Source organism: Leptonychotes weddellii, chromosome 3 (assembly GCF_054177405.1).
Source record: "Leptonychotes weddellii isolate Sample4059 chromosome 3, ASM5417740v2, whole genome shotgun sequence".
Taxonomy (NCBI): Eukaryota; Metazoa; Chordata; class Mammalia; order Carnivora; family Phocidae; genus Leptonychotes; species Leptonychotes weddellii.
In genome coordinates this window covers 40,210,963-40,238,275 of record NC_138371.1, presented here as the reverse complement: position 1 = coordinate 40,238,275, position 27,313 = coordinate 40,210,963, and the positions used below count along the sequence as shown (strand labels likewise).

Sequence of the window (27,313 nt, the reverse complement as noted above, 5' to 3'; positions counted from 1 at the left end):
TGTTTCCTGAGTCTGCTGGATCTTGATTGCCTTCAACTCAAAATAATTCACATGCCAAAGTGACAGATTTTAAGGGTGGTATATTCTGCTCCCCTTTGAGACTTTTCTTGCTTCTTGAGGTGGGCCTGTATTGCTATATACTTCTCTCTTATGATCACTTTCGCTGCATCCCAAGGATTTTGGACCATCATGTTTTCATTTTCATTTGTTTCCATGTATTTTTTTTATTTCTTCTTTAATTTTCTGGTTAATCCATTCATTATTTAGTAGGATGTTCTTTAACCTTCATGTACTTGTGGTCCTTCCAAATTTTTTCTTGTGGTTGTCTTCAAGTTTCATAGCGTTGTGATTGGAAAGTATGCATGATTTGATCTCACTTTTTGAACTTGTTGAGGCCTGATTTGTGACCCAGTATGTGATCTATTCTAGAGAATGTTCCATGTGCATGCAAAAAGCATGTGTATTCTGCTGTTTCAGGATGAAATGTTCTGAATATATCTGTAAGGTACAACTGGTCCACTGTGTCATCCAAAGCCATTGTTTCCTGCTGATTTTCTGCTTAGATGATCTACCCATTGCTGTAAGTGGGGTGTTAAAGTCCCCTATTATTGCATTATTATCAATGAGTTTCCTTACGCTTATAATTAATTGATTTATATATTTGGCTGCTCCCAGGTTGGGTGCATAAATATTTACAATCGTTAGATCTTCTTGTTGGATACACCCTTTTATTATGATACAGTGCCCTTCATCTCTTGTTATAGTCTTTGGTTTAAAATCTAGTTTGTCTGACATAAGTATGACTACTCCGGCTTTTTTTTTTGATGTCCATTAGCAGGACAGATGGTTTTCCATCCCCTCACTTTCAATCTGCAGGTGTCTTTAGGTCTAAAATGAGTCTCTTGTATGCAGCATATAGATGGGTCTTATTTTTTTTATGCATTCTGATACCCTATGTCTGATTGGAGCATTTAGTCCAGTTATATTTAGAGTGATTATTGATAGATGTGAATTTAGTGCCATTGTATTACCTGTGAAGTTGGTGTTTCTGGAGATTTTCTCTGTTCTAGTGTTTGTTGCTTTTGGTCTTTCTTTCCCACTCAGAGAGTCCCCTCTAATATTTCTTGCAGGGCTGGTTTAGCGGTCACAAACGCTTTTAGTTTTTGTTTTCTGGGAAACTCTATCTCTCCTTCTATTCTGAATGACAGCCCTGATGAATAAAGTATTCTTGGCTGCATATTTTTCCCATTCAGCACAATGAATATATCATGCTACTCCCCTCTAGCCTGACAAATTTCTGTGGAGGGATCTGCTGTTCACATTATCTATCTTCCCCTGTAGGTTAAGGATTTCTTTTCCCTTGCTGTTTTCAGGATTCTTTCCTTATCTCTGTATTTTGCAAATTTGCTACGATATGTCTTGGTGTTGGCCTGCTTTTGTTGATTTTGATGGTTCTCTGTACCTCCTGGATTTGGATATGTTCCTTCCCCAGGTTAGGGAAGTTTTCAGCTATAACTTGCTCAAATAAACCTTCTGTCTCTTTTTTCCCTCTCTTCTTCTTCTGGGACTCCTATGATACGAATGTTATTAAGCTTTATTGAGTCGCTGAGTTTCCTAAGTCTACATTCATGATCCAATATTTTTCTTTCCCTCTTCTTTTCAGCTTCATTTTTTAAAGATTTGAGAGAGCACACAAACACGTGTGCACACAAGCAAGAGGAGGGGCAGAGGGAGAGGGAGCAGACTCTCCACGGAGCAGGGAGCCCAACACAGGGCTCGATCCCAGGACCCTGAGATCATGACCTGAGCCAAAGGCAGCCACTTAACCAAATGAGCCACCCAGACACCCCTTAGCTTCATTATTTCCCATAATTTTATCTTCTATATCACTTATTCATTCCTCTGCTTCTTCTATCCTGTGGTCATTACATCCAGTTTTGCATCTTGGCTATAGCATTTTTTATATTGGCCTGACTAGTTTTTAGGTCTTTTATCTCTTTAGTAAGAGACTCCCTAGAGTCTTCTATGGTTTTCTCAAACCCAGTTAATATCCTTATGATTGTTATTTTAAATTCTGGTTCAGGCATATTACTTTTATCTGTTTTTATTAGATCCCTGGCCATGACCTCTTCTTGTTCTTTCTTTTGGGATGAATTCCTCCATCTTGGCATTTTGTCTAGGTAACTGTGTATGTGTTAGGAAAGCCTGTTATGCTTCCTGCTCCTGAGAGTAATGGCTTTATTAAGAAGAGGTCATATACTGCCCAGGGCCTGACACTTCAGAAAGGGTTTCTGGTATATGCTGTGTGCACTCTGCTGTTGTGTTTTCACTGCTCTTTTCTTCAGGTCAGTCCTCTGCAGAGTTTCTCCTTGCCTACAGTGGGGAATATTTGGACTTAGTCCACTGTGTGGCAAGTTTTACTCGATGTGTTTTGGTCTGCTTCTTAAAAGCAGCTAGATCCTATTTCCCCTAGAGCTGAAGCTTTGCAGCACTCTATGGTCAATAGACTGGCAGGTGAGAGGCAGCGGGGAGGGGGGGGTCTTTTGGGGGAGGGGCTCACTGCTGCTCTCTCAGGCACACTTGCCCTAGTGAAAAAAGCACTGCGCAGGGAGGCGAGGCTTGGTGTATGCGGCTCAAGCCTCCACTGTGGGCACTGTGCTGCTCACTGAAGCCCGTCTGTGCTGATGGGTGGGGGGGTAAAAATGACATCAGCCAGTTCTCTTGTCCTCAGAGAGGGGAGCTCATGCCTGCCTCTGTTCAGCAGACACTCACAAAAGAGAAAACAGTCTCCCCTCATTTGTCCCAGGCTTCCCTCAGATCCCTGCCTTCACCCTGTCTTTGTCCACGCTGTCTGCCCACCCGGTGGCCCAGTGCTCCGTTTTATCTCAAGCATGCTGGCTGGGTTTCAAAACTCCACATTTTAGGGACACAGCATGGCGCCAATGTGCACTGATCCTCTGGGTGAGGTTCTCACTGGGCTGTGGCTGGTGCCAGTTTGTCCCAGAAGGACAGTTGCATGAATGCACAGGGGCTTGGAGTTTATGGTTAAACGCAGCAAAAAGCCGACCTCCAGGTTAGCTGCCCTCAGCAGCTGTCTCTATTCCTATGCTAATGAACAGGGCAGCTCAATGGCGCCTACTGCTCGTTTGTCCCTGGAGAGGCAGTGCCATGTCTCCCAAATACACCCCAAGAAGGGGAACTGTCTCCCAGTGCAACCCAGGGGATCCTCAGACCACGCTGTCCTCTCCTGCGCCTCTGCCCTTGTTTTCCACATAGCACCTCTATACCCCTCAGGCTCCACCCCAGTGATGGCACGAGCTTCTACAACTTCAGACTTTGAGCTCTGCTGCTTGTAAAAAAAAAAACTTGCGATTATCAGCCCCTCTGTTTTGGGGAAGTGCTCTTCTTGTGCAATGCCCTGTGCCCTGTGTGCACACTTGCACTCGCACTCAGTCTCTTTCCTCTCTCCCTAATCAGGGCCCCCTCCCCTCCAAAGCACCCATGATTCTTTTCTCCCCCAAATCAGGTCTCCACACCTCCTATCTTCCACTACGTGGCCTCTCCTTTCCCTCTGGTTGCGCAGTTTGTTCTTTCAGTCTTCAGATGGACTTCCTGGGTGTTTGGAATGATTTGATACCTAGCTGTGTTCAAAGGAAGAGGCAATTGCTTTCCTTCAATACCCACAGTGGTTCTATTTCCTGGATTAACCCTTACTCATATGAAAAGACAGATGATACACTATAAAAGCTGCACTTTAGATACCCACATCATTCTAAATCTTAAAATACAGATGAAAGTTTTCATATCATATAAACATGTTAAATACAAGTATTAATAAACTTTCTCTCCATACTAATTAAATTTCTGTTTGAACCAAGTCAGATTTACCAGCCCCCTGCCCAAAAAGAAAAAAAAAAAAGTTTCAGGATCATTTTCACTGAACAGTTTACATAAATTATCACGCAATGCCAGAGGCAATCCTTTAAAACTCTATTATTTGGTTTCAGCTCAGCAATGTTAAGAGATGAAAAGATAGCTCAGAGATGTTGAGAGCTGAAAAGATGCTCATCCTGACCTTGTAACAAGAAAAAAGCTGAACAGACTGCAAAGTAATGGTTTCTGGTAAACTCAGAGAACTGAGGTGACAGGGCAAATGGCTGCAATAAAATCTGGAGAGTGACAGGTGCCTTCAGGGAGAAGGCAAAAGCTTTCAGGAAGATTAATTAGAATTTTTGATGACTTGCTAGAGGCCAAGTGTGGGCAAATGTAATAGTATGAAGCTCCTGGGGGTTACAGTCATGCAGGGATTTCCATTCTGGCTGGCTTTTCCTCCTGGAACCCAACCAGGCTCTCCCAGGGAAGACTGGAGAAGGCACCTGTGTGTTGTGTTGGATGGGGTAGAGAAACAGCAGGTACAGCTAAATCCTTTCCCCTCATCTTCCATACAAAAGGCTAAATTTGCAGGGGAGTGAGGAAGGACTTCAAAGCCTGTAGCCCAGGGTTCTGGTGGAGCCTCACTAAGTGGGGGAAGGATATGGACGCCTACAAAATAAAAGCCTTAATCTCAAGGGAGAAGCACCTTAAAAACATTGCCAGTGACTTCAGTGTTTACCAACCACAACTGGGGAAAAGAAACAGGGGGCAAAGGAAAAGGAGGAAAAAAGCAGCCTATCCCTGGAGGAGAGACAGGAACACTTGTGAGGGCCACATCCCTGAAACTCTGGTTCACAGTGCCTTCCAAACATTAAGGCTTAATGGAATACAACAACAAAAGCATGATCCATAAAAGGAAAACACTGATAAACTGAATTTCATCAACATTAAAAACTTCCATTCTGCAAAAGATACTATTAAGAGAATGAAAGACAAGCCAGAAATTGGAAGAAAATACTTGCCTTTCACGTATCTCATAAAGGACTTGCATCCAGAATATATAAACAACTCTTAAAACTTTGTAAAAAGGGGGCACCTGGGTGGCTCAGTCACTTAGGCGGCTCAGTCACTTAGGCGTCTGACTCTTGATTTTGGCTCAGGTCGTGATCTCAGGATCAGGAGACTGAGCCCCGTGTCAGGATCCATGCAGGGCACAGAGCCTGCTTAAGATTCTCTCTCTTCCTCTCCCTCTGTCCCTCCCCACCACTGACTCACATACTCTTTCCCCCCCTCTCGCTCTCTTGAAAAACAAAACAAAACAAAAAAACACACACCCCAGTAGGAAAAACCACCCAATATTAAAATGGGCAAAAAAAATCTGAGGATCTTCACCAAACATAGAAGGATGACAAACACAGGAAATGCTCAAAAATTACAGGATCATTAGCAAAATGCAAATTAAAACCACAATGAGATACCACTACACACATTAAAATGGTTAAAATCCAAAAACAGGCAATAACACACTGCCAAAGATACAGAACAACAGACACGCTCATTCTTTGTTGGTGAAAATGTAAAATCATACGACCACTTTGGGAGAAAATTTGGCAAATTTTTATAAATTTTACCATAAAACCCAGCTGTTGCACCATACGTATTTACCCAAGTGAATTAAAAATTTATGTTCACACAAAAACCTGTACAAAAATGTTTAGCAGCTTCACTCATAATTGATAAAAACTGAAATCAACCAAAACGCTCAACACAGAAATGGACAATTTATGCCAAAATGGAATACCATTCGATGATAAAAAGGACCAAGTTATCAATTCACACAACATAAATGAATCTTAAATACATTTTGTCAAGTGAAAGGATCCAAACCCCAAAGCCTATATATTGTATGATTCCACTCATAAGACATTCTATAAAGGACAAAACTATAGAGGGATAACACAGGTCAGTGGTTGGGGGTAGGAGAAGCTGACTACAGGGAAGCACAGTGGAAGTTTTAGGGTGATGGAACTGCTTATATGGTCTTGGGGTGGTGGAGGCATGATTTATGCATCTGTCAAAACCCACAGACATGTACATCACAAAAAGTAAACCTTTTTCTTTTGTATAGCCTGTATACACTGAAGACAGCTAAGATGTCAGGGGATTCCAACACGGAATGCAGACTGTGACAAATCTAATTGAATTACACATGTATGACATGACCTCACTGAGCAATCGTGGTGGTAGCTGCAGGGGAGCTAGCCTAAGTGACTTTGGAAAACAGTCATCTGAATACAAAAGGAACTGTCATCAATACTGTGCTCTAGTTGGTAGATTCGTTTTTTCATGGGGGGTGGTTAACAATTCTGAAACTGCCTTGCATGTACACTGAGGTGAAACAAGTAAGAGGCAAGTTACAGATAGGCAAGAAGGGAAGCTATACTGAACTCTGCCCTGTGGGACTGGGGACGTCATCAGCATGAACTCATGCTTAGCTTATCTATATATACACAGAATAGAGAAACAACCATAAATATGGATAGATACATGGGTTAGTATACAGTGTTTATATATTCTGCTATGCATACATACATTATCCTAGCTCTCCCCCCCAGGATCAAAGAGCACTCCCAGAGCTCAGATCTTGATTTCTAAATGCTTTTCTCCAATAAAGACAATCAGGGCTCCTTGGAGAAATGGCTGACTCCAGATAAGAAAAACATGAGGAGCCCAGAGCACACCTTCTAGTACCAAAAAGTAAGGAGGTGTTAAAAACATATATATTAAAAGGATAGGATCGTATCAAAAGGACACAAGAGCCAAAATGAAAGAATTCCTAATGGCCAAAGCTAGAAGAATCTGAGTAACAACATAATGTGATACTAGAGTATAACCCAAAGAATAAAATATGAGTCCACTCTGATATAAATAACTGAATAAATGGAGAATGATCTTCCCTACAGAAGATTTCTAAATAATATATGTAGAAATCCCCCTTCCAGTAGGCAGAGCTTACTCCTCTCACCCTCTGAGTGTGGGCTGAACTTGCTTCCAAAGAACAAAATGTGAAAAGGGGAAAAAAACTTTAGTGAGGAGAAACCCAACAAACACATCTTTAACCAAGTGATAAAGGTCAGCATCACCAGCTATGTTATGTGACTGTCATGCATCCCAGATACATTCATCAAAACCCACAGATACTGTCTGTTACACTGTGATGAGATGGGGGCTTTTCCTTTGTGATATGCTCTCCAAAAAACTTTTAACTGCAGTCTAATTATTAAAAACAAAACAAAAACACCAGACACAGCCCAGATTAGAGGATATTCTATAGGCTAGCTGGCTAATACTACCCTCCCCCCCCGCCAAACATTCAAGGTCATAAAAAGTAAGACTCAGAAACTGTCACAGACCAGAAAAGACTAAGGAGACATGACAAAGAAATTCAATATGGTATTCTGGATTGGATCCTGGAACAGAAAATTAAGGGAAAAATTGGTGAAATCCAAATAAAGTTTAAAGTTAATAATAATATAACAGTGTTCTTAATTTTGACAAACATACCATGGGAATTGTATTCATTTGCTAGAGCTGTTGTAACCAAGTACCACAAACTAAGTGACTTCAACAACAGAGTTATTGTCTCACAGTCTGGAGGCTACAAGTCTGAGATCAAGGCATCAGCAGGACCATATTTCCTCTAAAGATGGTTAGGGGAAGGATCTGTTCCAGGCTGGTCTCCTAGCTTCTGATAGTTCCTGGACTTGTAGCAGCCTAATTCCACTCTTCACATGGCATTCTCCCAGTATACCAATCTCCAAATTTTCCCTTTATATAAGGACAATGGTCATATTAGATTAGTCCAGTAATCCCTACTCCAGTATGACCTCATTTTATTATTTATGTCTGCAATGACCCTATTTCTAACTTGGCTGTTAGAAGCAGCTATCTGCCATGGGCCCTGAGGTTTCCTTGTACTTTAATGCTATATATGTCATTAACCCAAGGGCCTGACCTCTCTCTTTGCCTGGGTCATTTTCAGGGTTGTATTTGCTGCAAGCAACTTTAAAGAAAAGATGATGTCTCCCTCTGGGACAGGAGAGCAGGCTTGCTTACAGACTGCTACAAACCAACAGGTTCCCCATATGCAATACTGCTGTCCTGTAATGCAATCTGCTGCATATGCAAGCATTCATCTGGGCCTTCCATATTATCACCCCCCGTGGAACTTGGGGAGCAAGGGAAAACCAATATAAACATGATGCTCAACGCTGCCCCATGTGCCACTAATAACAAAATCCTTGGTCTCTAACTCAAGAGTTTTACATCTTCTGCCAGCATCCATAAAATAGTGAAAGGCTAACTATTAGTTTGTAACTGGGTAAAAAAATCAAATCCCAAACCCAATGTTGTCCAGCCAGCCCCAAAAGCCCTTGGCCCTCCACCTGCCCCATCCCAGTCACAGCCCTCTCCCTCTCTATAAAAATATAACTATCCTGGTTTTTACAGTAAACACAAAGTGTACATGCAAAAACATACCATCTGTTTTTTTTAATGGATATATTTTTCAACTTTTTTTTTTTTTAAGAGAGGGAAATGGGTGAGGGGGAGAGGGAGAGAGAGAATCTTAAGCAGGCTCCATGCCCAGCACTGAGCCAAATGCAGGGCTTGAGCTCAATAACCCTGAGATCGTGCCCTGAGACAAAAATCAAGAGTCACACACTTAACTGACTGAGCCACCCAGGAACCCCTGTTTTTCAAGTCTTTTAATCTACAAGTTCTCCCTTCATCCTTCTCTTTTCCTTACAATTTGTTGAAAACAACAGGCCACTTAACCTATAAAATTTCCCAGGATTTTGCTGATTGCACATGCATGCTACCTATTTTTTACAGCTGTGCATTCTTACGTATCAATTTAATCAGTCCCCCTACTGATAAACATTGAGTAATTTTCAATTTTTACTATTACAATGATGCAGGAATATTTTTAAGCATGGATCTCCAAGTGTTTTTGCAGGACATTTACAGAGGGTCAGACTTTGAGCAAAGAATATTCCAGAATCTCCTGGTAATGCCACTGGAATGATGTAAATGAATAAATAAAAGGATTTTTTTTCCTACCTGAAAAAATTCATGGCCTTCTCAAAACCTGAAAACAACTATTAATGCATTAATCAAAATCATTCAAGCAAAAGGATAGAAGAAAAAAAAGATGAACTTTCCAGTATTAGCATAATTTATGTTAATTCTGCAGAAAAAATCCCTTTTGCAAAAATATCGCAAATTTTTAACTAAAACCTAGAAAAGGTTCCTATGGAGAAAAATTTATCACATTAGTAAAGATTACAGAGACTAGAGTCAGAAATGAAATTCTCGTACAACCCAAAGTTGGGGGTCAGGGAGAAGGGGGAGACAGAAGGGATAAAGGGGAATGGAGAAGGGAAAGAAGAAATGCTTCTTGCCAGAGCTATTTTAAAGGAGGAAAAGCAATTTAAGGTGGGAATTAGAACTTCCTTAAATCTTTATTGTTCATCCAGAAAAGACAACAGGTTCACGTTTACTTTTATTTATTTATTTATTTTTTTTAAAGATTTTATTTATTTATTTGACAGAGCGAGAGAGCACAAGCAGGGGGAACAGTAGAAGGAGAGGGAGAAGCAGGCTCCATGCCAAGAAGGGAGCCCGATGCGGGGCCCGATCCCAGGACCCTGAGATCATGACCTGAGCCGAAGGCAGACACTCAACCATCTGAGCCACCCAGGCGCCCCACGTTTACTTTTATTTTCAAGTATTTTCTTAGGCAATCAGCAAAAGCTGTTCCTATTTTCAACTTGCTATTTAAGTTTTCCATGGACATTATGCTAAACATTTGACTAAACTCTTCACTTAATCCTCAAAACCCCCCTAATGAGTTATATACCAGGAACTCCTTTCCACAGATAAGGAAATTGAGGCCCACAGAAGTTAGATCACTTGCCTGGAATCACACAGCTTTGGGGCAGGACCAAGATTCAAACCTAGGTTTATCTCATTCTAGAACTAATGCTCTAACCATTATAGCCCCTAAACCGACTCTCCCAATTATCTTCTTCAAATGATATCATCTCACCCACTTTAACCCACTCCACAGAACTTTTTCCACTCCTGTAAGGCCTGAGTGACCCATTATTTACATCTATTCAAAAGAGAAATGAAGGAAACTTGCTAAAATGAATGAACACCATCAACACACAGCTCTGCTGAACTGAATACATGAAGTCTGCCAAAATAAAATCCCTAAAACACACAACTTTAGAGTAACTACTCTGCTAGAACATGGAACTATTCTGGCAAAATCCATAGTAGCAACATTTCCCAAAGTGTGAAAAAGGATGATTACCGCTGCTATGTAGAAGGATAAAAGGACTCATGGTCAAATCAGCTTGGGGAAAAAACTTAAACCAACGTAAATAAGTTTCTTTCCTGTAAGACATTTTTTTGTATTTAACATGCAAATATTAAACGTAAACTTTTAAAATACAATGAGCAGTTTTCTTATTTGATTAAACTTTTTTTTTTTCATGGAATATTTACCTCTTGGGATTTGTATTTGGCAGGCTGCATTTTGGAAAACACTTTAGAGCCTTCATAAACATTATGAGAAATGAACCTTTCCTTTGAGGAAAATCCAATACCTGGTACACAGCAGGTATCCCAAAAATGTTTAATAAGCTGAATGAACAATCCATCATTCTAGTGATGCAGTCCTGCTATAACACAAGCCTAAAGCAAGCTGCACATTGTCGATACCCAAATCCCAATCTTAAGTATACACCTTTCGTTATATGTAACATCCGCTGCCATCAAACAAGGTTGCAACCCAAAGACTGACCCCAAAAAAATCCTACCTTAAGCAGAACATGATTTCTTTTGACAGGTGACTTTCCTCTTTAGCCAATCACATATCCTTCCCACTCCTAAGATTTACATCAATTTCCAGCTAATGTTGAATGTCCCAAATAGGACACCAAAGCACAAGATTCTTAGTGTCAAACAACATTTAATAAATGCTGATTACTCACTTCACTCAATCCTTCCTGACTTCAAACTGGGTCAGTAAATGCCTCCACATGGCAATACTTTAGAGAGCTGTGCTCTATTCTTTCACCTTTTGTGATACCTTCTACTTTGTATCTTCAATTATTACCTCTAAGCTGCTGGCTCAAACCTTCATCTATATCTTTACTTATCCAGAAGCCCAGGCTCTTATTTCCAACCGCCTACTAGAATTACAGGAGAAACTACATGTGCCCCATGCTCAATTTGGTAAAAACCAATTTACCAACAAATTTCTCCCCAACAAATCTGTCTCTCGTCCTCTGTTCCCTATAAAAGGTTACGGCATCACCATTTTCTCAATCAAACTCAAAATGTTGGTGCTATCTCTGATTCCTACTCCTCACCTCTCTGCCAACAATTTGAGGCAGTTACCAAGTACCAGAGAATCTATTTCTAAAATGACTCTCTTATCTATCCATTCCGTTCTATTCCTATATTGTAGCCATGCAGGATTATTACAATTTTCCTTCCTGGCAGATTTCCAGAACCTCTGCCAAATGGTCTATCCTTCACATTGCCATCAGAGAAATGTTGCTATAACACAATTTTAATCCTGTCGCTGTCATTCAAAAATGGTCTATGACTCGCTATCAACTTCAAAAACATCCAAGTTATTTGGCATGGGCTTCAAGTCTCTCCACATCCAATCCTGGGTAAACTCTCCAGGCCCACCATTGCATAGCACTCCTTATAACGGATACTCAGAAAGCCCTGAATGTAACCGCCATTCTCCTGTGTCACCATTCTTGCCACCTAGAATAAGCATATTATACAACAGAAAACAGATTTTAGAGTCATAGAGACGCAGACATCAGGGTCACAGAAGGACTGCTTGGGAAACAGCCTATCTCTGAAGTGCATCTAAAAGCCAACACTGGGAACAAGACGATTCAGCCCTCAGACCCTGATGAAAGTTCAGCTTACCTTCCTTCCCTCAATATAGTTGATGCCTTAGGTAACCATAGTCCAGGTGAACTGGATTCTGTCTTATCTTTCTATTCTACCTGTGGACATATGTGTAAATATGAATTGGCAACATTGTTTCATGTTCTTTTTCCAGGAAACTCCTCAGATCCCATGTGAATGTACTAAAATAATTAAGGGTAGGAAGGGCGATAACAGTCTTCATTTGCTCATCTGCACTTAGGCTTGAGACACATTCTGCAATAGCTACTTAACACCCACTCTGCCTCAGGCTATACAGCACAGTAGGAAAGTCTATGGAGCCAGACTGGATTCAAATCCCACGTCCTATTTACCAGCTGCATGACATTGAGGCATATTTCATAGCCTCTCTGACCCTCAACTTCTGACCCATTAAATAGGGGTAAGGCCATAATCCCTTAACCAAAAACCCTTGGGTAAGATGTGGTTTGAAATCCAGAAAATTTTCTAGATTTTGGAAAGGTAACACAATACATATTAATACTATTAAAAAAAAAATCCCAAGTGGAATCTAGTCAGCACACAATAAAACGCTTTAACACTTCTGCATCAAACTATGAACATATGCACTTGTTAGGATAAAGAAAAAAGAGCTTCAAGTACGTTCAAGTCAGATTTTTGTCACAAAATGCATTTATCACAAACTAACCACAAACTTCTGAGTTTGAGGTTTCAGAACTGTAGAAAAAAGATCTGTAGCATCTACTCTATAGGACCATAATGAGAATCAACCAAGCTAATACATACCAAGTACTTGGAAGAGCACCTGGCGTACAGTAAGCGCAAATCAGAGTAACTTATTTTTATGTGCAAGGTACCTGTCAGGCCTCACAAGAGTATTTTAGTTCATCTAGGCTGCTATAAGAAAAATATCACAGGCTGGGTGGCTTATACAACACTTTTCACAATTCTAGAGGCTGGGAAGTCCAAGATCAAGGCACCTGCTAATTCAGTGCCTCATGAAGTCCCTCTTCCTGGTTCACAGAAGCCTGTCTTCTCACTGTGTCCTCCCTCACAAGGCAAAACAGGTGAGAAAGCTCTCTGGAGTCTCTCTTATATATGGGGTCACTGATTCCTTTCATGAGAGCAGCACCCTCCTGACCTAATCATCTCCTAAAGGCCCCCACCTCCAAATACCATCACATTGGGAATTAGATTTCAACATATGAATTCTGGGGTGATACAAAGATTCAGTCCATAGCACAGAGATACAAAAATGAATAAAAATTATTTCTTCCTCTCAAAATGGTAAACTAAAAACATCTAAGCTCTGAAAGGGTACTAAAGGCATCTAAGCTTTAGAAGAATATTATAAGTACAACAGTAGCTAGGAAGTATAAAATGATTACATGCCAAGCACTGGTGCTAGATTTTTAAATGAAATATGTATTATTCACAAGCATTCTAAGATAGACACTATTATCCCCATCTTATCATGTCTAAAAGGAAGCTGAGAGAGGTGAGGTAATCTACCCAAGATTAAGTAGTGGACCCATTATTTAAACCCAAGCATTCTGACTTGAAGGTCCACGCTCTTATTCATAACCTTATACCATCTCCTAGTTATGTGTCAAGTCTTGACCTATAAAATTGGGAACCATGGTGCATGAAGGGCAACAAAATCTGCCAGTATTCCTCTACTTCCCTAACAATGACATTTTACCTTGCACATCATAATCTAACAATGCCAACAAAACAAAATCCAAACTTACCAAATGTTGCAGTATGATATCAGTTCTTCTGAATGAATTAAACCTGAAATAAATGCAGAATACAATGAACACAGTAACGTTGGTAGTCATGTCTCAATGTATAAATACCATATTTCCTTTTGTTCTAGCCTCTTCTGAAAGGTATTACAAAAAAAAATGAATTTGGAACAAAAAAGGGTAGAGATTCTTTTCCCACTGTATTCTGTTCAAGGTATTTCCCCCCAAAATAAATTGAAAACCAAGGTAGGTGAAGGGAACTCAAAAAAAACAGAGCAACTGAACACAAGAGGCGGGGGAGTTGGGAAGACTGTAACTTGCTCCAGGGGCCTGGAGAAAATTTAAAAAGGTTAGAATCCATTAGAGTTCCATTAATCCTTTCTCCTTCATCCTCCTCTCCTTCCTCCCACTCATCATCATGTTCATCTTCTTCATCATCATGTCAAGAACCAAGTAGCACTATAATGGATTTGGCCAAGTATCATCTTTGATGACCTCTCCTGAACTCATCTGCACCTCCATCAGAATCATCAGTAAACCAGAGAAAGAGCTCTCTGGGTCTCTCATGCTCTCTCTTCCTGCTGGCTTTATTCTGCATTTAACTTGAACATTTTGTCAGGTGCTTTCTAGATTTCCATTTGATTTCAGTGGACTTTGAAGATGGATCACTACTCTCATTTGGATGAAATTCTTTGGAAAGAACTTTATTTTCAAAGTAAGGTTTTCCATCAAAATAAAGATCTATTCTGTAACCTGATTTAATATCTTCAAATTCTGTCACTTCAACTCTTGTCAAATAATGCAGTGCAGACAGTTGTGGATGAGTGACAAATGTTAACCCAAAAATGTAGGATTTGGACAATCAATTCCAACCTCTTCTGAAAAAAGTGGTCAGCAGTGTTGTATGTCTATTCTACTTTCAAAATCTCATTGGCTTGTTCAAGTCTACTGCCTTCTGTACTTCATTAATGTATTCAACTGCTCCTTGCTGTTATTTTTCCGAGGTCTCATGGGCTCCACTGTCGTTGGAGTTGAGTTCCTTTTTATTGACCTTGGTGGGGTTGGGGATGGGGGAGGCAAAGGGTGCAGGCAGCAACTTGGTCCAGTCGCCTCTAGTAATATTTTATAAACGGTCATCTATACAAAACCAATACAAAGCCAATAAAAATATTTATTTAAAAATATATAAATAATACTTATGATATGGAAAGTAGTCATGATAGAAATTACAAAAGAAAGCAAGCTATAAAATATAACACACTTCTAAGTTTTGTTAGGCTAGGCATACAAAGCTTAAGACACAGTTTGGCAAAAGTGATCGGTAATAATAGAAGTCAAAATGGTGGAGAATGGGGGAAGTTGGGGGGGGCAGGCAGGAGGAAATCTGGAGTGGCAGAAATTATCTCTATCCAGATGATGGTTACAGGACTGTATACATATGCAAAAGTTAACTGAGCTACAGACTTCAGATTAGTACATTTCAGTACTTCACGTACATTACAATTAAATAAGTAAAAGCAGCATGGGGGTGGGCAGTGACTAGAAGGGGCATGAGGAGGGCCTCTGAGATGCTGGTACTATCATTTTTTTCTTGATCCAGGTGCCAGTGAAATGGATACGTTCGGTTTGTGAAAATTCATCAAATTGTATTTTTATGCTCTGGGCTTTTTTTTTTAAGATTTTATTTGACAGAGAGAAAGAGTGTGAGCACAAGCAGAGGGAGCAGGAGAGGGAGAAGCAGGCTCCCCACTGAGCAGGGAGCCCATTGCAGGGCTTGATCCCAGGACCCTGGGATAATGACCTGAGCCAAAGGCAGACGCTTAACTAAGCCACCCAGGTGCCCCTACGATTCAGGCCTTTTTAAAAAGTCCCCCAAAAGATATTGCTCTTGCCTTCAAGCAACTCAAAGTATAGTGAAGAGAGATGCATATAAAAATAGTGTTATTAAGATATACTGGGATGCATGCTAAACAAGTGAAAGTTGAGATGTATGAAGTCAAGTCAAAGGTGGAATCTGTAGCAGCAGCAGGCTGATTAAGGACCGTGCACATGTATAGATATACTATCAAAGGGAACTCATAAATCACCAATTTACTAATTTTTCAAGGATACTTTGAGAGTTGAGGGACAACTGTTTAGCTGAGCCATGAAAAAAAGGTAATATGCCCATTGTCACCATTGTAGCTACATTTTAGGTGACTGAATTTATAAAAATATTTGTAATACATCTTTCCAGGAGTCTTACTTTCCTCTTATATTACATTTAAATTGATTACTACTACCCCCCCAAAAAAGGGAAATCGCTGATTTGTTTAAATCAGTCACACTTCACATTTCTAGACTAGCATATTTTGAATTTGTCTTACCACAAGTAAAATATTCTAGCCCAGTAATTCCATAACTTGTCTGCACATTAGAATCACCTGGAAACTCTAATAAACATTCCACAGCCCAGGTCACACCCAAGACCAGTTAACTCAAACTCTGGAGGTGGGACACAGGCATAAGTATTTTGTTTGACGCTCCCCCAAATGATTCCAAAGCACAAACAAGCTGTCATTAAAATCAGTATTTTATAAAAATTAAACTGAAGTGACAGATACTAGCTTATTTGGGGTATTTTCTAAATAGGGATTTTATACTGACTTTTAATATCTGAGCTATATTTATCCTGAAGCACCTTTTTTTAAAAATTTTTTTGAACTTAAAAACTTCCGAAAAGATAAAATTGAATTAAGAATGAAAAATTTAAGCACTAATTTCTTTAGATCCAGAATAACCCAGAATTCCCTAATGAGACCGGTACCCAAACGCCAGTTCAAGGTTAAAGACAGTGCTAGCAGACTGGCAAGTCTTTTCCAACAGCTCAAGCACCACCTATGGCATAGAGACACACGGACCTGGCTTCAAGTCCTACTTTCATTCGTGAGATAGAATTTTAGCTCATTCAAAGAAAGTTCATGTAAACCTACCAAATGCAAGTGCACAGCACCATGCACAGCATTTTAAAGATCCCAAAAGCTCTGGACCAATTGCTAAAAAACAGAAAAACCTAAGTACAACTAAGTTCCTTACCAGACTCTATAATCATATTAACTTTATTTGTTCCAATTTCTACTCAACCGTTATTTAAAATCTGCTGTTAACTTTTACATCTCAAAAATGTATTTGAGTGTTCAGAGTCCCCAAATAATTCTGAATTGAAGGTCTTCCCTCTCCTTCCTGTTGGCTCCAGGACTGCCATCTGGTGGAGGAGAAGAGGACATGCACCTTCCACCTACTGCTAATTTACTAAATCACTTTCTTAGACTTACTTCCTTCAGGTGAGGGTCAACTTATCTGCTTGGGGGCAGCTGTTCTCAAAGTGTGGTTCCCGGACCAGCACCATCAGCATCCCAGGGGCACATGTCAGAAATGCAAATTGTTGGCCCCACCCCAGACGTACTGAATTAGAAACTGTGGGGTGAGCCCAAAAATCTGTGTTTAACAAACCCTCCAGGTGAGTCTGATACATGCTGAAGTTAAAAACAACTGTCTTGGAAGGATGAGAACATTATCATTTAGGAGATTTCTGCAATCCTCCAATAAATCACACACGAGTTTACAAAATTAAACAACTTTTCATGGAACTGTTTAAGACGAAATAATGAAAATGGTGCTTAATGAAGATTACAGCAGAAGTAGGCAAGATAGAAGGTGAACAGAACAGAACCCAAGGCCAAGCAATTCAGGCATGAACTGATGAACAGCAGCTGCAGAAACAAAGGAATGATTTTTAGGAGATATTATGAAGTTAAAACTCAATGAAAAGGAAAAGAACTTTGTTAATAACAATTCTAAGAGTTCAAGCTAGGGCAGCTAAGACACTATAGGTACTGAAAAAGCTGGCCAGGAAACTAGCTGGTTTGTAGAATGAAATATAAAGTCCATTTTCAGTTTCTTGAGCCTGTATTGACATAAGTGGAAACATTCAACAGCAAGCAGAGAGACTGGAGTTTGAAAGAAAAGTCAGAACTGAAGCTATGTCACAGTTAAATGCACAGATAATCACTGAGGCATAAGAAAGTCTCAGCTGTCCTTGAGGAATGAAAAAGCTGCAGCTGAAAATTAGTGGATGTGTTTTGTCTGGTCAGCAGTGTTTTAAAACCAGACATTTAAAATCAAAAGACTTCACCAAAAAATTCAGTTTCCCAGAAAAAGTAGTAGTCATAGAAACCTTGGGTCTACATTCTATAATGGCAACAACGCCTGCCTGGGGCTGAGAAGCTGGCTCCTTTACACAGAGCCCTTTCTCTAGCTCACAAGTTTCCTACCAGTCCCCACTGCTGTTGTCTAGCCAGCATTACCAGATGCTTCCTTCTTAGCCTCTGCATTTGGGGCTGTGACTCCTAACACAGAAAAAATATAACAGAGAAATCAAATATTGAGCCTTCGGAGACAACTGTGTAGAAGAAAAAGAGGCAGCTCAAGAAGAACCAAAACAGTGTAGTTCAGCCCACTATAGAGCAGATGGAGAAAGCAAGGAGTACTATTAACAACTTAAAAGATCAACCTCTTTGAAGAGCTTCCCGACCCCTTTCTTTCATTTCTAAATCTCTCCTACTTGTCCTTTTCCTTTAAGACACTTATCAGAATTTGTAACTAAGTATTACTTTTGTTTAAATATTTGTTTCTTGTCTGCTTTCTTTTGGGACTTCAAGGGCCTTAATAAGAAACAAGAGCGAGTAGTCCAGGTTGGCTACAAGATAACAAAAGGGCCTAGAACTCCCAGAAGCTAGAATATAACACTAAGTATTATAGAATTCACTAAGTAAATTAGGGCCAAATCTTTGAAATCAGGCTGGGAAATTTTTATTTAATTCCATAAGTAGGAAGACACCTCTAAGAACTTCTTAGGAGAAGAATGGCAGGCCCTGAAGTGAACTTAGCAAGATTAACCTGGCAGTCGCATGCAGAAGCTATTCAAATTGGGAAGAAGTCCACCATCAAGTCTCTGCAAAATGAACAACTGAAAAATTTGAGAGGATTGTTCAAATTCGAATCAGCACGAAGAGATAAGGATTGGGAGTATGGAAGAACTTAGATAACTTTAAAAATCTAGAAGAATAATAGTTCCAAGAAGTTGAAAGTGCAGATGAGTATGGGTTACACTTATGTGCAAATTAACACTTGAGGTGCAAATGAGACATTCAGGTGGTTGTGACTTGCACTATCATTTATGATAAATCAAGGTTAGACATACAAATTTGAGAGTTCTCTTCAGAGAGGTACTTTATTTGGGAACTCCCCCCCAAAATGCCCAGGGTCTGTACTGGTACCATGGCAAGACAAGAATTAGTGGAGAGGTACATGGGAAAGACAGTGCCAGAGAGCCAAGGGAGACCAGAGTTCAAGAGGAACTGCCCAACAGTGTCAACCACAGCACAGAGGCCTTATTTCCTCTCCAAAACACTCTGTGGCACCCTATTCCTTAATACACTTGTGGGTTAGGCTATTGTAGATTAGGTGACACTGGCCTCAGGTCTCTCCTTTGCTAGGGCAATACCCACTCCAAAGCCCTGAAAAAGGCATCCCTCATCAAACCCCCTGGTCCAGGACTCGCCTAATCAGTCTGCACCATGAGATGAGCGGTGGAATAAAGCCAGCCTGAATTCTGGGGATGACAGATTTTTTCCCAAGTCAGTTAATTTTGTTAGCAGGTCTTCCCAATTTGTTTCTCAAATAACTTGGTATTTACTCACAACTTCAAAAAGCAGCAGCAATGACATGTGATTTTCTTAGTATTTGCCGTCTCTCTCTGAGCTGTTCAGAGACACAGGGACAGCTAATTTCGAGGTATTAAAAAAATGAAGGAAAGCAACTCTTCCATTTTTCTTCACTGATTGAGACCCAGGTCTGTGGATACAATGTTAAACAACCAGAGCTTATCTCTAGAGAAATGACTATTATTCTTAAACCAAAGAAACATTTCCATCCTTTTCCCCCAAGGCAAACTTAAAGGCTAAAGAACTCAGCAACTGAAGTTATGGAGTAAATAACACAGTTCTCCCTTCAAGTGGTCACAGCTGCCACCTGAATGCACACGGGCAGGCAGTAGGCCTCAAGACTAACGCAGCCTAACTTCCTAAACTCATTACTACCAGATTTCCTTTGCAGAGCTCAAGCAGCATTCAGCAGCACTTTCAAAAGTTAAACACGATGTTTGCACACATACTCCACCAAGCCACGTTATGTGTCCACAACACTAGCCTGAAAGTTCCACACATCTGGATTAAGGCTGGAGCCATCCGACAGAACGGAACAGTAAAGTCACACCACGAGCGCAGGTGCAACAACTGCCAAAGTAGGAGCGTTTGTTAGCTGCACAAAACATGCCACAAAATTCCTCCATGTTGAGGCCGCCTGGGTGGCTCAGTTGGTTAAGCAACTGCCTTCGGCTCAGGTCATGATCCTGGAGTCCCTGGATCGAGCCCCGAATCAGGCTCCCCGCTCAGCGGGCAGTCGGCTTCTCCCTCTGACCCTCCCCCCTCTTGTGCTCTCTCTCATTCTCTCTCAAATAAATAAAAAATCTTTAACAACAACAACAAAAAATTCCTCCACGTTGAAACCCTGCCTGTCCCCCAAACTATACTTAGCTTTGAAGAAAGGAAATGGGGCTCAAAGGTACATAAAGTAGTGGGGGGGGGGGGCGTCAAGGCTAAATAAGAGCCAGAGGGGCAGAAAACGAAGGGGATGCTGCAAAGGTGCTAAACACAGAGCGAGACACAGAGAGGGGCCGGGCTCAGCTCTAAGAGGGGCGCCTCCAAGCGTCACTAGAAACTTCGAGGCCAGACCGTCCCCACCGGCGCACGACCCTCTGCAACCTCGGCGAGGGCAGCCCAGGAGCCTGCGCTAGACAGCTCGCTCACTCACCTCCACACGAGCCTCCACATCTGCGGCAGCCCCATGGCAAAGACACCCGCGAGCCGAAAGTAGTAGAAAGCGGCGCGCAGGAGAATCTCGTGTAGCCTCACGTCAGACCCACCCACAGCCGCCCTGCTCCTCCCAGCGCCGCCGGACACAGATGACAAGTCCTCCAGGCGGCCAGAGAGGCCCTGGACGGGATGTTTTTCAGCGGCGCGACGCTGAGGGGCGGGGCGAGAACCAATGCGGGAGGAAATGGATTGAGGGCGAGTGGAGAGGATGGGCTGGGGCTTGGCTGGGGGGCGGGGCTGAGGCGAAGGCGGAGGGCGAGGTGGGGCAGGGCTAATGGAGCTGTAGGGAGCAGGGGCCGGCTGAAGAGGAGAAAAGAAATTGTTCTCTAGAGGGTTTCCTGCGTGGCTCAGTAGATTAAGCATCAGACTCTTGGTTTTGGCTGGGATCAGGATGGTCGATCGAGCCTTATCTTGGGCTCCCCTCTCTGGGGAGTCCGCTTGAGATTCTCCCTCTGCCCCTCCCCCTCTCTCAAATAAATAAATAAATCTTTACCAACAAAACTGAAAGTTACTGTTATCAGTGAAAGCATAATTATATTCCAAACGTAGCTTACTCTTAAATCAAGATTTATCTTATCCATGAGTAGTCGATTCAGAAGAATGTTTCTCTGTATCCAGATACACCCAGATGTCCAGCAGCAAACATTCCATCACCACTAAAGTATTGACACATTTGTCAGAAAAAAGGAATTCAGTGAAGAATTTCAGAGGGAGGGAAGTAAAAGGAATTAGTCTTAGCAAGTTAACATTTAAGAAGATACTATCAAGACTTTGATGAAAAATTACTTTTCTAACTTAGGTCAAATATAATTACCAAATGCCCACTGAACAGAAGACAAACAGGCATCAGAGAAGGAACTACTGACCTATAATTCAGTTTTTAACCAGCTCTGGAACATCAATATCTGACATCAGCATCTGACATTGCCATCATGTCTCATTCAGCGTGCCCAAAAAATGAACGGATCATTCAACCCAGCATGGTTTATTGGAAAGCATGAGCTTTCCTGTTAAACAGCCCAAGATTCAAATCTTCCCTGTTCCTGTAGCTTCATGTGCATGGAACCTGCGACTCACAGGGCCCCATGCTTACAAGGGCCCTGTTCTACTTTTAACAATTTTTTAACAAGGTGTCCCACATTTTCTTTTTGCTATAGACAGGTCTACAAATTATGTAGTCGGTCCTGTCCTGTCCCTAGCATGCTAATAGTTTAGTGACCTTGGGCAAATTATATAACCCAAGATGTTTTTCAAAAGTGTTCGTATCATTTTGGACTAAGAATTCTAGTTGCAGACAACCCACAGAATAGGAAAAAAAATTTGCAAATGATATATTTAATAAGGATTTTGTACCTAGAACTATTACAACTCAATAATAATTTTAAAAAATCATTCCATTTCAAAGTGGGCAATGGATCTGAATAGACAGTTCTCCAAAGAAGATCTACAAATGATCAATAATCATGTGAAAAAATCCCCAACATGATTAGCCATCAAGGAAGTGAAAATCAAAACCATAATGAAATATGACTTCATACCCACTAAGATGGTTATAATCAAAAAGGCAGAAAATAGGAAGTGTTGGTGAAGATGTAGAGAAATAGGAATCTTCATACACTGCTGGTGGGAATGTAAAATTTTATGGCCATTTTGGAAAAAATCTAGCAATCCCTCAATTGGTTAAATATAGAGTTACCATAAGACCTAATAATTCCACTCCTATGTACATACCCAAAAGAAATGAAAGTAGTCCACACAAATGTTTATAGCTACTCATAATAACCAAAAAGTGGAAACAACTCAAATGTGTATCAACTGATGGATTTTTAAAAAGTGATGTATCTGGGGTGTCTAGATGGCTCAGTTGGTTAACATCTGCCTTCGGCTCAGGTCATGGTCCTGGAGTCCCAGGATCCAGCCCCACGTCTGGCTCCCTGCTCAGCGGAGAGCCTGCTTCTCCCTTTGCCCCTCACCCTGCTCCTCCACACACTCTCTCTCTCTCAAATAAATATTTTTTTAAAAAAATTAAAAATAAAAAAATAATTTAAAAAGTGATATATCCAGGGTGCCTGGGCGGCTCAGGCGGTGAAGCATATTCCTTCAGCTCAGGTCATGATCCCAGGGTCCTGGGATTGAGTCCCGTATCGGGCTCCCTGCTTAGTGGGGAGTCTGCTTCTCTCTCTTCCTCTGCCCCTCCCCCTGCTTGTGCTCTCTCTCTCTCTCAAATAAAAAAAAAAAAAGATCTTTTTTAAAAAAAGTGATATATCCATATAATGAAATATTAGACAATGAAAAAAATGAACAAAAACTAAACATGCTGTAACATAGATGAACCTTGAAAACGCTATGCTAAGTGAAAGAAACCAAGCACAAAAGACCACATGCTAACTTCATTAATATGAGCAAATGTATAGAGACAGAAAGTAGCCTAGGGGTCAGAAGGGTTGGTAGAATAATTGGAGGGTACCAGCTAAGAGGTACTGGGTTTCTTTCTGGAGTAATAAAAATATTTTTAAATGTACTGTGGTGATGATTGCCATTGAATTGTATACTTTAAATGGGTGAACTGTATGGTATGTGAACTAGATCTCAATTATAAAATAAAAGAATTCTGGTCGCTCCACATCCTCATCAACATTTTGTGCTGTCCATCTTTAATTTTAGCCTGTTGATTTGTGTCTCACTGTGGTTTTAATTTGCATTTCCCTGGGGTCTAATGATATTGAACACTTTTTTTGTATGCTTATTATCTTCTTTGGTAAAGTGGCTATTCAATTCTTTTGCCCATTTTAAATTAGGTCATCTTTTTATTGTTGTTTGATGTAGTCATTATCTAATGCTGTTACAAATTGCCCCAAGATTCAGCAACTTAAAATAATAAACATTTATTATCTCTCTCAGATTCTGAGACTCAGGAATCAGAGAGAGGCTGAGAAGTGGTTCTGGCTCAGAGTCTCTCCTGAGGTTGCAGTCATGGTGTTCGCTGGGACTATAGTCATCTGAATGCTCAACCAAGGCAGGAGGACCGCCTTCCAAACTCACTCACGGGCTCATTGGCAAGCTTCAGTTCCTCGCCACATGGTCCTCTCGAGAGGGCTGCTCACAGTGTAGCAGCTCCATTTCTCCAGGGTGCGTGATCCGAGAGAGAACCACCAAAACAGAAGCCATAGTATCTTTTATAACCTAATCTTGGAAGTGATGGAGCATCACCACCGCCTCATTCTATTGGTCACACATACCACACCCGGTACAGCGTGGGAGGGGACTACACCAGGGTATGAATAGGCGGCTGGGATCATTGAGAACTGTTTGGAAGCTGGCTACTACTCTCGAATTTTTTTTCCTTTCTCATTACCAAACAGTCATCAAGGCACGCCAGTTATTTCTTGAAGCATCTCTCAGATTTGCCCCATCCTCTTAACGCCCCACTACTACCATTCTAGTACCCACATGAAACTCATTCCAGATCTAACTTCTCTCTTCTCCCACAATCATCACACCCTTCAATTCACTGACGACAAATCCATGTATCTTTGGCTTATTATTCATCTGCTAAATCATCTCACAATTGTCCAAAGCTATGTTGTCCAATACTAGACACATGTGGCTATTGAACACTTGAATTGTGGTCCATGCAATGGAGGAACTAAATTTTTCCTTAATTTAAATTTAACAACTGGAGCAGTATAAAACATTTTTAATATTGATTACATGTCAAAATGGTAATATTTTAGACATATTGGGTTAGGGAAAATATATTATTAAAATGAACTTCACCCATTTCTTTTTATTTTTTTAGTGTGGCATAGAAAGTTTTAAATTACATATGTGGCATTACTGTTGAACAGCGGTGGTCTGTAATATTGAGTTCAAACTGACTGACCTTTGAGGCAACAGAAACAGGGCTCTGCCTTAACTACCCAAATTTATTTCCCATGTAACCTGCCCTCCTCGTTCCTGTCACAGTCTCTCCTGGATGTCCCCAAGGACATAGTGTTGATTTCCTGCCTCTGTGCCTTGGCTCACGTGATTCCTCAGGCCAGGAAAGCTGTTCTTCTTTTATCCTCTTCTAAAATTTTTCCATCCTGAAGACCTATCTTGAGTCTTATCTTCCTGCAATAGCCTCTTATTCTAACCTGTACTGGGCTCCTTTTTTTTTTTTTTTTTCCCCTGAATTTGAGTTATACTTCTAATCAGCATCATATTTCATCACTCATTTCTTGCTTATTTGTTGAATGCTAATTTTCTCTCTCGAATTATACATTCCTTGAGGATAGAAACTGTATCTTATATGTTGTCTGAATTTTTCAAAAACCTAGTGTTGGAAACATGATAAACAGCCATACAAATTTGATATACTAATTAACTAATTAGGAAAGAGATTTTGTATACAAATAACTCTGTGTGTATTTTGATCAGTGTAAACCTGGCACTGGTATGGAAAAATAAGGTTGTAAAATTTATTTGTCAAAACACAGATGCTCCTCGCAGACAAATTAAGTACCTGCAACATGTGAGCAATTATCCAGAAGCCAACACCAGCACTGAATGACAAGGAAGTGACTCCTCCTGCTTTTTCCTGTCAGAAACAATGATTGGTGATCAATGAAAGGCTCTGAAAAGCTTGCCAAAAGGTCACTACTGTTGGGTTGAGGTCCCTCAGCACGCCAAGCCCCCACCCCTCACTCCTGACACTAGACAAAGATCTCTTCCAATGCCAGAGATGAGCTGCTTACTCTGACCGTCCCAATAGCCCACTTCTAGGACAGCCTCCGCAGCTGTACCTTTTCTTAACTCTAACCAGCCTGAGGCTGTGCCAACTGGTCAGATCTACCCTGCTCCGTTACCCATGAGCTACGTAGGAAGTCTTAAGGCTCAATCCTCCACCCCTTTCTATCAGACCTCTTGGAAGAGTACTGAAACCCACTCGTTTCACCTTCTTTTCATTCCTGAACTTCGAAAATTTTGAAAAGTGGCCTTTTGTGGGAAGAGTGTTTTGAGCCAATGCTGTTTTTGTTTTTGTTTTGTGCCAAGCCCCAGGGAAAAAGCCTGACCTAGAACGATCTCACTGATCCCAACCCAAGGCTGTGTAAGTGTAATGGTCTCAGTGTAACCCTTTGGCCAGCACCGACCACAGGAGGCATAGCGCATAGGCCACCTGCACAGAGTCTCAGCTGTCTTCCCAAACAAAAGGAATTGAGTCATACAAGTGGAGGCCAAGAAGCAAGGCATTGCTCAGCTATTACTAACAAGCAGGGCAGAAAACAGATCTTGATCCAATGATCATGCTGATCTCAACTTATTGATCCCAAAGGGTATCAACATTCTCTCTTATATGTAACAAGGTGAACGGTATGAGATACGGTAGAGCCTGTGACCCAAGATCACTTCTCTTAAGGTAGTTAACCATTTTCTCCCTTGTACCATAGGCAGGATGAGTGGCCTCATAGACCCTCAGAGTTCTGGAGATGCCCAAGGTTGAATAATGAAATCTGGGTCCCTTCCCTTTCCTCTTGCTCAGTACCCAGTGTAACTTAAATAAGCCCTTCTGCAAGGTTAATATTCAGTAAAGAAGCATCAGTATGGCCACATGGTTGTTAAGACATTGAAATACTTCTAAACCAATCAATAAACACCCACTGTCCATGTCAGCGAATCTGGTCAATCTGGCCCCAAGAACCCCAGGTGGGCGCCACTGAGAAAACCAACCTGGCACGTGCCAGCCAGCAGAGCACAGCTGTCCACACTAGACCGCACTGCCATGTGTTCGTCGTGAGCCAAGTCCTTTTCGGGAAGATAATAGTGCTTGTGTACCCGAAGGCATGTGCCTGGTGGCCATCAGGCTGCCCGTCCCTTGGCTGAGACCACCTGCTGCAGGCTAACCCCAGAGCTGCCCTCACAGCGCTGCAGTGCCCCATAGCTCTGCCATATCTTGACCAGTACCCTTGCCCTTTTGTACGTTTGTGCTACGCATTGTGTGCCACCCAACGAACGGGACTGGACTATGCCCATCATAGTGCGGTTACTGCAAGGACCACATACGCCAAAGCTGGATCAGAAAAATCTCGGAAGTAGAACCACATCTGGGTGCCCTTTCTTCTCTATCTCCCTCTTCCTGGCCACATGCAATCTCATGCAGACTTGCGAAATGCCTGCTCCTCTCCTGGTGCTTTGTCTAGTCATTGAGGGCCTATTATAATCCAGGTACTATGTTAGGTGTTGGGCCCTGCAGCCTTGGAGATTACATGGTGCTATGGAAGCACCTAGTAAGGCCACCTGTTATAATCTAGAAATCAGAGAAGGCTTCTCAGAAGTGACTGTTTGAGACATAGGAAACTCTGCATAGATAGAACAGAGCATGCAACTCCAGGATTCTGATAGTGGCACTAGAGAGGTAGGGTGGGATCAGATCACGAAGGGCTCATGAAGCCACCTTTAAAGGGTATTTAAGCAGAAATATGACATAATCAGATTTTAGTTCTATCAGTATCACTTTGAAGTACAGCCAGTGGATCAGAGAAAACATGTCTGGCTCCCCACACCCCTCCCTATATCTTTTCTGCACCTTCATACTTACTTGACTTGCAAGAAGTTTTGATTTGCCCTGGCTTGTCTGATCCCAACTGTATTTCATGACATCATCTCGCAATACAGCTTTTAATAGCTATTTATTTACATATTCCTTCTGCTTTTGTCACATTTGCTAACTAGCCA

At 41.3% G+C, this 27,313-nt stretch overlaps 1 protein-coding gene and 1 pseudogene across 2 annotated transcripts in view; both read right to left on the bottom strand.

Annotated features, from left to right (window-relative positions):
- Window positions 1-20,977, bottom strand: part of HIBCH (3-hydroxyisobutyryl-CoA hydrolase) — an 87,747-nt gene extending 66,770 nt beyond the window's left edge. For both annotated transcript variants that reach the window (XM_006726964.3, XM_031038011.2), the window contains exons 1-2: window positions 20,538-20,977; window positions 13,629-13,671 (exon numbers count right to left, since the gene is read on the bottom strand). In XM_006726964.3, the coding sequence (XP_006727027.2) occupies window positions 13,629-13,671; window positions 20,538-20,962 (468 nt within the window). In that variant the 5' untranslated portion in view covers window positions 20,963-20,977. The remainder of the gene's footprint in view (window positions 1-13,628; window positions 13,672-20,537) is intronic.
- LOC102733315 (protein SET-like) lies at window positions 13,680-20,016 on the bottom strand (annotated as a pseudogene).
- Window positions 20,978-27,313: the final 6,336 nt, after the last annotated feature.